This window comes from Schistocerca nitens, chromosome 3 (assembly GCF_023898315.1).
Source record: "Schistocerca nitens isolate TAMUIC-IGC-003100 chromosome 3, iqSchNite1.1, whole genome shotgun sequence".
Lineage (NCBI taxonomy): Eukaryota > Metazoa > Arthropoda > Insecta > Orthoptera > Acrididae > Schistocerca > Schistocerca nitens.
The window spans coordinates 779,241,756-779,254,355 of NC_064616.1; the positions used below are offsets into that span (position 1 = coordinate 779,241,756).

Sequence of the window (12,600 nt, forward strand, 5' to 3'; positions counted from 1 at the left end):
GTGATACAATGATGCTACTGGCTGAAGTTTCACGTGGTACATTGTTCGTTGCCACAGCACATTGCCCCACCACCAGCTTTGTTATGTACTCACCACTACAGCAGCACTAATCCCCAGACCACAGTTGTTGACCCCGCAAGCAATTTATCCATGATAATGGATCCAACTGAGAGTTTTGACTTCACCGCACCACCATTATAACTGATATGAGACAGTTTTACTCTTGACAGTGTATGTATTACATTGGACACTTGTAAAAATTAAAACTGACTAGAAAAATTAAGTTTAGTAGGAATAGGGATTAGATATTGATGGACTTATGATCTAAGTTGATTTGGGAGGCATGCTTGGGTGCCTCAACAGGAGAGTATTGCCTGTGGACGACAGATGTCTGGGTTTGAGTACCATAAGGAGAATCGTTTCAACTGCTTACAAGTCTTCCACTTTACTTTATAGCCTCTATGTGTATATTCCTATGTCACTTTTCTGCTTGGCTCCCATGTAGCACTCTTTCTGATGTCAATATTTCAGTCAATATCACATTCTGTTGGAACAGTACATAATGTGTGTATTTTTCGACAGCTTCCAGCTATCATTTACCACTACCATTCCAGATCTTATTTTGTCAGTGCTATTTTAACCTTTACCTTATTTGAATAACATTAAAAAATGAAAACTCTTAACACTGCAACAATATATTAAATAACTTTAAGAAAATAATCACAGTACAATACTGTAAAGGAATCTCAGGCAGCAAGCGAAAAATTAAATATGTAATTTTCATTCATATTTAGAAGGCCACACAAAATTATGTATGCCTTCTTTCACTATAAAGTAGTGGGTTAAAAACAATACAAGGAGACTAAGACTGTATGTATTATACAATAATATTTACTGTAAGAATACTTATGTATGAGAAGCCACCAATTAGGAAAACTAATGTCTGAATTGGGCGTATTTCAAATTAGCTTACACTGGCTACTCTCAAAACATACCATAAGAATTTGTAATGATGCTAGTCTCCCAAGGACAATCTTTGATTGTTGGAAGGCTTCAGTACAGTTTTAGCATTCACTGCTTCAGGAAAGCGTTCATGGTATCTTTCAATCCTAAGGTATTTGACTGTGACAAGGTGTGCTGTAAAATAAAAACAGCAAAACTTTTAAGGCAGTGATATGAGAAATAATTAAAGTTTATCCGTGAAAAATTTAGAGTTTTGTATCAAATAACAAGTGACCAACAATAGTAAATAATACAAAATATTTAGTTTAATTTCTGGAACTCTCCTCTAGCTAAATACTGCAAATGTTTAAATGCATACAGTTTCAAGTCATATAGTGGCACATTTTAACTAAAATACATAGTTAGATAATTCAAACATAATAAACAACAGTGTTCAGTTTTCTCAACAATAACTGAAATTATGACTGAAATAATTAATCATAACCAGTAAGAAAGATTAGTATGTAAATCTATAGAATGTGTTTGTATGTTACTAATGAATATTATATCATTTCAGATTTGCTATGAGGTTGAGGTAAATAGGACCATATAAGATTTTTTAAATGTCAAGAAGCAACAAATGATAAAATATTCATTGATTTGGTCCATGTGATTTGATACTGTACAATGAGTAACAGATGTCAGACAAAACATGTTAATATTTACAACGGGCAGATTATGGTTTACAATACACTGTAGCAGGTTTATAGAAGATCTGGTTCACTAAATAGTTCATGTGTTATATGTAACCATAGCCAGCACATTTACAGTTCTAGGCATTTGTTATAGAGTAAAACCAGTGACACAGCAAATAAGACTTCATAAAATGTATTCACAGTTGCCAAGATGGAAAACCATCAGCTGTATAATGGAATGACAACAATGAAAATTTGGGCCAGACTGAGACTCTAACCTGGCTTTCCTGCTTATTGTGAGCATCGTATTTCTGAAACATACTGGCACTGCAGTATTGTAAATAAAACTTCATTGCTTTACAAAAATGTGTATTGCCTGCAGTAGCATTTATACTTGTGGGGAGCTCATTGAGCAGCTGGAGGTCCATATGGAATGCTCCATTTTGATAAAGCTGTGTATTAACATGTAACACACCCCGGTTTGAATTTATTCTAGTGTAATGTTTGTAAATTTCAGTGTTTTTTTTTTTTTTAAGTCTGCATCTAGTTGAGCACCAAGAGGTTTTTTAAAGAACTTTACAGTCCCGAGAATTTATAAGCAATGTAGTGTTAGGCCCTCTAGTTTTCTGAAAATTGGTTTGCAAGAGTATGTAGTTTTGCTTCCATTAATGATCCTGATGACACTCTTCTGGATTCTAAAAGTACTAAGGACAGATGGAGAATTACACTGGAATATCAGACCATATCTTAGGGAAGTCTATACATGTATATGGTATGCACTTTTTACTGTTTTCTGACTAGTATATGCTTACAGCACACTTAATGCGTAACAGCTAGTACGTATTTTAGCTTTTAGTTGATCAATATTATATTTCAGTTTACCTTGTAACCATAGACCCAGAAATTTAAATTCAGTGATTTTTTATTGGTTGGTTATTTACTGTTAAAAGTTATTGAGAGGGGTTTGTGTTTTGTATCGTGTGAATATTCATGAACTGCCTTTTTGGTGCTAATGGTTAGTCTGTTGTTTATAGCCCAGTTACTGAACTGTTCCATAGCCAAGTTCACAGCTTTCTTAACAGCATTATGTTGTCCCCTTTGAGAAGTACAGTTGTATCACGTGCAAATATATTGGTTCTGTGAGCATCTACATTTAAGCTCAAGTCGAATTTCATTTACTGAATTGAGTTGTTTTTCTGTGTCTACCATACTGTCAATTTTTATCAGCAATATCCTAAAATCCACTTTGGGAAAAGCCTTTGGCAGATCTAGACACATGCCCATAGTGGGTTGTTCTGTATATGGAAGATATATTATTATTTTAATGCAGTTGTACCAGCTGGGAAAGAATAGTTGCAGAGGTGAGTAAGTGTTTCAGCAAGAGTATGAGCACACTTCTTCATGATAGTTGCTGTAATACCACCAATGGAAACTGCAAAGGATTTGTTTTTATATAGTCATCTTTAGTGACTGTTATAATGAATATTGACTCTGTACACAAATGAATTTTCTGGTTTACTGATTGATATTTAGTGTTTGGGTTATTTTTAACCAATTCTTTTGCTATGCTTGTAAAGAATTTGTTGAAAGTGGTCACAACAGAGTAAGATTAGTTATCATTTCATTGTCGTGTTTAATTTTTATGTTTATGTGCCTTGCTTTGTTACCACTCTTTCCCTTTTTATATTTCACATTGCTTTTACTTTGTTGTTGGCTTTGTCAATTTACTCATCATCATGCAGCCTTGTAACCTGTCTTATGACCCCTGTTAGGATACATGTATAGCTTTTTATAGAATTTGAGCAGTTTAGAGGAGTCATTACTTTAGATGCATAACTTATGAGTATTCTCTAAATTTTGGCAGGAATTTTTTTTTATACTTGGAGTAACCAAAGTCTTGTTTCCCCTCACTGTTTTTTGTGGAACTGCCTCTTCAAAATGGTGCACCATTATGTCACGAAATACGTTACATTTTTGGCTGACATCACAATACACCTTTTCCCACTTTTCTTTACTAAGGAGACTAATTAGTTCAAGCTGTCCCGAGTGAAATACCTCCAGAAAAATTTATGAGGGATTGGATTTGAAGAATCTTTGTTTACATCGACATTTAGTATGACAGCTTAGGAGTCACTAAATCCTGCATTACATACTTGTAGTGTTGGGTGAAGTTTACTTCTATTTACAAGAATTGGATCTAAGAGTCTTCAATGTAGGTGTTATTCCAGTGGGCTCATTTGCCAATCCATACAGATTATAATGTTTTACACAATTGTTCACTGTCACTGTTTCTATTTTGGGTGAGAAAGTCAATTTTAAAGTCACGAAACACACAATTACATCATGTTTGCATTTCTTAAAAACAAGTCCAGTTTATGCAGGAAATCATTAAGATTACTTCCAGGGTGGACGGTAAACTGTTGCTACAATGAGATTCAGGTTTGCAAATTTTATGGTTGCTCTTTCAAAGATATTGTCTTTTCCTATTTCTTTTAGGGTAGGTATTGTGTCAGATTCAATATGCTGTTTTGTAAGGATGGATGCCTCACCATGTGCGTTATTGATTCTGGAGTAGTGCCTACAGAATTTGAAATCTGAATGTGAAATTAACTTCATTATGTTGGTGCAGAGTCAATGCTCTGCAGGACATATACTGAGATATCGCTTGGCTCACTGGTTAACAAAATGTTTAAGTCTTCAATTTTAACGGGTAAGGACAGCACATTGTGACAGTAAATTTTGTGTGCACACCAAAAAGACATTGTGGTCCATGTAACTTATAATGCCTTTATTTTCGCAAGTGTGGTCCTATTTTATATTACTATGGCAGTGTCAGCTGGTGTGTTCAAGGTAACATGCAATGTGTCAAAGAAATCTGTCCGCCACTTTTCTGTACCTTCATGATGATATACTAGTGGCTTTCTTTTCTTTTAACTGGGTCCACCTTACATTTTGTGTGGTTTCATGATGGATGGATTATATATCCAGTTACTGTTGCATCCATTTTCTATTTTATATGGTTATATGACAGATGGGTTTTATATCCACCTACTATTACGTAAGTTTCTATTACTTTCAGTTCATTTTACCTAGGTAGTCATGCAAGATAAGGCCATGCCCCTACCTCTGTTAAAAACTGATTGGTTTCTTGTTTTTACAGACAATCTAATGATGACTCAAAAGGGCGAAACATGTCATTGACATTAAATAATTTCACAACCAAGGCTGTTTTTAATCTGAAAGTAAATTTTGAGTTTTGTATTGAGTTTACTATAGAGGTTTGGAGTCATATGTACTGTGTCACTGACCTTGAGTTTAAATTATACTGTATTCCATAAATACTGACTTCAGAGCTGTTGTGCTGGCACTGTTGGACATCCTTGGGTGCAAGCCCATCTCCCAGATGTTTCTTTGTTCGTTTTACAGATAGGACAGGCTAGAGGCTCACTTGGCTTGTATGTGAGCACTTTCCATATTCACTCTTCTGCTTGTTAGGAGAGCTGCATTCGAGTTGTTACCTGGCTAGTTTGGGACCTCAAAGTGAGTCCATTTCCCATCAGTGATTTTTTGACCCATTGGCCTATTGTTGTTTGAACAGCATAACCACTATTACACTTTTTAACTTCTGGCTTGTTTACTGTGATTCTGTTGCTCATAAGTAGCTGTTTTTTCCAATTTTTTATTTTTGTCCACAGATTTTAGTAAGGCCACACTATTGTAAATAAGTTTCTTGCCACATTTGTTTAGGTGGGAACCATCTGGTGAGAAATGGTTTCTGGTTAGACACTATGTCAAAGTTCATAGCAATTCTTCTGTCACAGGCACATTTTGCAACAATAGGTGTTTCAGTGAGATGGAGCTTCCACTATTTAAATGATTCACATATATCATCCCCTGGCTATAGGATTAACAATGACCTTCATTTTGTGACTTACAGCGATTATTGGTTCCTGTAGTTCAACCACATGCCTCATGTTTAGTTCTAGAGCTTTGTTGGTGTCACCTGACACACTTCCCCCTCCCCCCACTCCCAAATCACAGCTAGAGTATCACATGCACTGAAACTTCTCGTCAAGTTTCCAGAATTTCTTACAACCTCTTTTTGGATGAGCACAAGATATTACTATACTTGTACCTGGTATGAAGTCCTAATTTCCCTTGTAGTTTCTGCACAGGTCTATTCTGTGACTGTCACTTTAATATTAGTACATTCCTTCTCCCCAGAAATGTTTGGTAGGTAAGGGACTGTTGTTCCTTTTGTTTTTGTCTTGTACACATAAAGTAGCTTGCGCTGGCCTGATTCCACTGACTGGTAATTTGATCTTAGGCTCTGAAGTTGTTTTAGGCGTTATATTGTGTGTATAACATTAGAATGTATGTGATCAGTAACTGTATTCAGCACAAAGTGGTTATCAAGCTTTATAGATTTTTAGCATTATTTCCACATTTAGCACATTCAAACACAGAAATTGGTTCCATTTTATATTCCAGTGCATTAGCTATGTGTGCCAAGTCAGTTTCCTTACATATGAATTGTGTTGGTACATGCCTAAAATCACATATAATATGAGACTGCAGTTGATCACTGTTAGTAATCACCACTGGATTCTAAGCACAGTTTATGGCTTGATTTCCTCTCTCTATTTGGTCTTCTGGCAAACAGCGTTTTTCGTTAAAGGTATTTACATTTGCATGTGGGTTATGAGTTCATAGTTTAGGTGTGTACTGTTTTTCCCATTCTAGTATATTACACTACACTTCTGCTTCTCGGTATAAACCAACAGTTTATAATATTTGATGTTTTGTACCATTATTTCTCATTTTTGAGATGTGATTGTGTGTTCTGCATTGGTAAAACACTGTTTATCTTGAATTCTGCAGTGTGTGTAAGACATTGGTGGCATGTACACTTCACTATTAAAGTATTTCAGGTTCAACTTGATGTATTTGTGGTGGTATTTGAATAGCTCTCATAATTTTTTTTCAAGCAGATTTTACAAACATTACCATAAAATCTCGTTAGAACTGTGGGATTGTCGTCTCCAGACTTTCACCCCGTGCCATGACACATGAAACAAAATATAGACAGTTACAGTACCATCACATACAATGCAAGTAACAAAGATTTGATAGAAAACGCTTTAACCTGAGATGGCAACTACAAATGGAGAATTAAAATTTCTCCATAAGGAATGTTTCTGTAATAAAACTTTACTGTCCTCACTATATGGCACATATAAAATCCTTCTGCATCAGGTTTTCTGTGTCATTTTATCACATAATACACAAAGATATTAAAATTACAATACCATGAAAAATGGAATTATACTTGAAAGAACGAAAAAATGTGCAGGAGATTTTAGTTCAGCATAAATTAACATGTTTTGAGTCCTTAGTACCCTTTATACTAAAAATGAGAAAAAGGATACTGACACAAGTAGCATACTGCTATCAGCAAACTAACAGAACAGCAGAAGTTCTCATGATTCATGAATTAAAAAGATTGTATACAAGCAAATTACAGAGTTAGAGTTGGATCAAATGACTGAAGGAGGGGGGTGGAGGGGAGGGGGGGAGGAGGGAGTGATTGAATGAAATGGTAGTCCAAAGACTCTGAAGATGCAACAAGATTGCAGGGACTTCACTACCATATAAATACTACTCATCTTTAGCCATCCTTTTGCTGGACATGTCACCAATCGATCATATATGAGGAGGGACTGAAAAGTTCTTGGCTCACCCATGAAATACTTCCCTTAGCTGAATGTCAGGTTAGCAACTGATAGTATATTCCTCTGCTAGGTTACACACAAAATGTTTCATTAATTTTTTCCCTAGATATTGGATTTTGAAGTGTCTAAGGTGTAAACTGTTGAAAAATGGGTAGAGAGAGCAAGCATGTGGTCATAAAACACTGCTGAAAAACGGCAAGGGTGGACAGGAGACCCACAATGACATGATGGAAACATTAGGGGAGGATTCCCCTTCCTAATCCACTATGAATAAGTGGATGGCTGAATTCAGGCAAGACAACACCTCTGTCCAAGATACACCTCGCAGTAAAAGACTGGTAACGACCAGTACAGAGGAAAATGTCACTGCAATTCAGGATATTATCATGGCAGACCGGTGTATGACAGAACACTTATATTGCTGAGCGAGTGGACATATCTCAGGAACACATTGGACACATAAGAGTTGTACTTCATGCACGAGGTCTCATGTCAATGGGTCCCAAGAATGTTGACAGCAGAAAACACATGCTAGAGACACGTTATGTCCACCGAAAACCTGACCCTTTTTGTGGCAGGTCCTGTGTTTTCTGACAATGAATCCAAAGTTCAATCAAAACAGTGGAAACACATCTCCTCGTCTAACCCAAAAAGGTCAAGTCAGTCACCTCAGCTGAATACCTCAGAAAGGTGAAACAGTGAGCAGAGCATATTATGCTGCTCAACTATAATACATTTGAGGGAGAACATCAAAGTGAAATGCGTCGGGATGTCGACAAAACGAGTGCTGTTTCATCAGGGCAATGTGTCCGTGCACACACCTGTCATTACAATGTCTGCCATCAATGAGTCCTGTGGCTTTGAACTGCTTCAGCACCCACCTTATTCACCTGATATGACACCCTCTGACTTTCATCTCTTCCCTAAGGTCAACAAACAACTAACTGGAACCCACTTTTGATCAGATGATGATGTCATGGCTGCACTGGAGGCCTTGGCATGCAGGAAGAAATGTTCTACAAGGAGGGATAATGGACCAGCACCAGTGGCAAAAATGTGTGGCTCTGAAAGGGGACTACATTGAAAAATAGCCATAAACATATGGATTACAAGAACTTTGTTGGTCATCCCTTGTATACTAAAATCAGTAATTAATTGGCCATTAACTTCTTTGTAGCTACCAGTACCAATAAATTTTAGCTTCATACGAAAATAATTTGCCAGGACAGAATCCAAAATTACATCCAGTGCTATTCTGATACAATGCAATTGGGTACAGAATGTTATTGAAGTCACTGTGGCTATACAAAATTTGTATGTTGTGCCATGGGTGTGGATGTATTAGTCTGAAACACATCAGTCTCTGTAAAGAATCAGTATTAACTATAAATGTATAAATTTTCATTTTAGGTTTGTGTGTCTTAGATAAAATGAAAGGAAAGTTAGTGTTTAAGATATCATGGACACTGAGGTCATTAGAGATGGGAACACAGTCTCAAAGACGTGAAGGGAATTGGCCAGGTCCTCTTCAAAGGAATCATCCCAACATTTGCCTTCAATGAGTAAGGTAAACCAAGGTAAACCTAAATCTGGATGGCTGTATAAGAATTTGAAACACTGTCCCCTCCTGAATACAAGTCCACTGTCTTAACTAAAGAACCATCTCACTTTGACGATACCTTTAGGTGATAATGTTTGGAAAGCTCTGCGATGCAGTAAAGAAACCATATTCAAGACTGCACTGTTGGTACAACAGTTGGTAGGTTCCTGAATTGAGTGACAGAGAAATGGGGGGAAATTGGATGGTTTTGTTATGGTGACAGGTATTAAAACATGTTTGGAACAATATGAGTGTGAAAACGTTTGTTAAATGTAAAATTAACACTCAGGTGCGATCAACTCATGCTTGTAAACTAACTGAAATGAACACAGTATGATTATATTAGTCCAGATAAATGACTGATGTGTTTAATGTGATTTCATATAACCATATTAGTAAAAATTTATTTTCTGTGCAAGTCAATGCAGCTGCATAAAACTGCAAATACCTGTACTAGACAAGCACCTTAAGAAGACTCTTGGTGCTGTGGCTGATGAATGTTGCTGAGCTGACTGAAGTTGAATGACATCAATTGGTATTGACTGATTTCTGATCACTGCAGACTCTAGTTAGCAGACAACACTGTGATAATGATGCACCTACATCTACAAAAAGCAGAAGTGAGTTAACAAATTCTGAAGCATTGTGAGTAACTGAGTTTTAAACCATCTTAAAAATTAAAACTGTCATCAACCTGAAAGTTGGTTTGAACACCACAGTGCTTTGCTAAACAAGGTCCTATTGGTTGTACGCCATTGCATTTATCTTACCTTTGAACTGACTTATCCAATTACTTACAGCATGACCTACATTTAACTTGGACTAGGGAACAAGGTGCAACTTGGGTGTTTTTCACATCAAACAAACACTGCCAGAGGTGAAGAAAGGGATAAATGACAGAAAAAAAATCCTAGGGTTCACTTGAGTTCAATGTGTCTGCTGTAGTGTATCACTACTAATTCTTAATTTTTCTTTTAAGGTGATGTAGGATCTTTCAACCTCTTTGTGACAAATATCTATAGGTGATACAGCACATCGTGGGGAACAACTTTTGTTAGAGACAAAATGTTCACTGACACTTCCCAGTGACACAAGGCATCCAATAGTATTTGCTGGCCATGGAATGATGAGATTTCACCAAGCTAGCAGCGTCTACTGACCAGGTGTGCAGTATACAACCTACCTCAGTAAATTGATTTACTTTTGACAAGAAAACAATAAAAAATGGAGGAATATATTTTGTGTGGCCTCCCATGTTTCACACAGAGCAGAGGACTGGATGATAGGCAACACATTGCATAAAAATGCCACAGAGTGCCCACACCCTGCCACCTCTCTGAGGCATAAGCAGTCTTAAATGATACTTATTGTCGTTGGGAAGCATTGGCGAACAGTTAGTCTCTAACAAAAGTTGTTCCCCATGACATGATCTATCACTCCTAGACATTTGTTGCGAAGACTTTGAAACACCCATTTATACAACAGAAATGCTTTTCAACATGTCCAATATGTGGAAACAGTATCCTAATTTTATATATAATTTTTGACACACTGAACCCCAGGCCTTTCAGTGCTACTATTAAATTGAGATGCCTTAAATGTGTCTTCCACACACACAACTTAGAAAGTTCCTTAAACTGTATGCTTTTCCGTGCACATGTTGCTCAGAATAAGAATGAGCCTCCTTATATAAGGAGGAGGTCGACTCTACACAGCAGAAAAAAATAGGCATAGGTTTCTGGATTCCAGCCCCTGTAGTAGAATTCCCACAGAATTAAAAATTACAATAAAAGTTAGTTAACACCACATTAGGTGAAGAGTCTTTTGCATTAAGATTTGTAAGAGGCAACGCGATGATCTTTTGTGGATGGCACAGAACTGTATTACAACAATATAAGTTCTAGACTGAGAAAATATAACTTATTCTAGATTCTCAAAGGCCCAAGAAAGGCCCGTTAACATAATGCTTGTAGGTTCTCTTTATGTTGAGCTATAAGTGATCTGGAAGAAGCAGCCAATGCCATTCTATTTTGTTGTACAAAAGTACACTCCTCAGAACAGGAACATAGGTAGTGTACAAAGCATTGTCTCAGTCATCATGACATCAGAAAAAACTAAACAAGAAGTTAGGACCCATAAATGCTAAAACTGCAAGGGTCTGTGACCTGTTCCAAGACTTCTGGATACGCACCTACCCTTTCAAAAAATCCACACTAAAGAGTGTTGCTGAGTGAAATGCAGAAACTGGCGAGCAACATGCACCACAGTACTTATACTGAAGAATACAGGAGGCTGTTAGGGCAAGATAGATGTAAGGGGCATTCAAAAAGAAACGAGCCAGAGGCATCATTAAAGAAACCAGTACCTGTATGTTACAAGTATTGACCCTGGCTGTTGAGACACTCGTTCCTCTACGACACAAGGCGGTGAATGGCTGTCTCATAAAATTTCCGGGGCTGCAATGTGAACCAGTTCCATATGTAAAGCTGGACGTAGTCATTTGAGGTGAATCATCTGCTCCCCAGAGCCTTTTTAAGGGGACCAAAAATGGCTTAATCACAGGGATCACTGTATGGAGTGTGGCAGAGAACCTCCCATTTGAATTTCTGGACGAGAGCTGCGACTGTGTTGGCCAGTGAGACTTTGCATTGTTGCGGAGCAGAGTAACCCCACGGATGAGACTGCCTGGTCGTTTTGATTTGGTCACTTGGTGAAGGGTGGTCAAGGTTTGTGAGTAATGCTGGGCATTCACTGTTGTCCCGTGCTGCAGGAAATGAATCAGAAGGGGACCATCTTGGTCAAAGAAGAACGTCAGCATAACCTTTCCTGCACTCGTGTGGACGACGACATCCAGCTGTACATGCAGGAGTGGTTCCCATCACAGCCCCAGGAATTTTATGAGACAGCCATTCACCACCTTGTGTCACAGTGGGATAAGTGTCTCAACAGCCAGGATCAATACTTCTAACATACAGATACTGGTTTCTGTAATTATGCCTCCTGTATGTTTCTTTTTTAACGCTGCTAGTAGTTGAATAATCTATTGCCATCTGGAGCAGAGTAGGGAACAAAAAAGCAAACAGGGATGCCTTACAACACTGGATCAAAAAGACCAGTCTGCAAAACACTTCAGCAACTGACCAATGAAAACTCTTGGCTTTCAGCAATGATGAACTAAATGTAAAACAATGACATGCTACTCTCTGCCAACTTCATGTCATTGCCTGCCATCTACCCCCACCTCCCACTGCAAAATTCCCTGAAGATAGTTCCCCCGCTATGGATAGATGATCAGAAACATAAGACTTAAGTATGTGTGTCTTGAATGCAAATGCACTCACAGGTCAGGTTACGTAATTCAGGGAATTCTCAAAGGAAGCAGTTATTAATACCTTGAGTTAGCACATAACTGCCTAACTATATCAGTTGCAGAAAGTGTTAGCTAAGTGCAGGAAGTACGATGGCAGGGTTCATAATGAGAGGAATCCCCCCACCACGAAGTATACGTGTGGTCGCAACTGTTTCTTTATCAATTGCATGTGGCATGTCACTTAAAGCTCACATCTCTGCAGAAGAGACATTAGACATTTAAACTGGCTGCCATGAGCCTCTGCTAGAAAGGCTTCACCAT

The 12,600-nt window shown here is 37.6% G+C and overlaps 1 protein-coding gene across 6 annotated transcripts in view; it reads right to left on the reverse strand.

Moving 5' to 3' along the window:
- Window positions 1-12,600, reverse strand: part of LOC126248788 (inner nuclear membrane protein Man1) — a 374,228-nt gene that overhangs the window by 12,987 nt on the left and 348,641 nt on the right. For 4 of the 6 annotated variants that reach the window (XM_049950169.1, XM_049950170.1, XM_049950171.1 and 1 more), the window contains exon 11: window positions 996-1,137. In XM_049950169.1, the coding sequence (XP_049806126.1) occupies window positions 1,016-1,137 (122 nt within the window). In that variant the 3' untranslated portion in view covers window positions 996-1,015. Of the gene's footprint in view, window positions 1-995; window positions 1,138-9,417; window positions 9,575-12,600 lie in introns of those variants that run through there. The other 2 variants (XR_007545538.1, XR_007545537.1) reach the window with 2 other exon arrangements.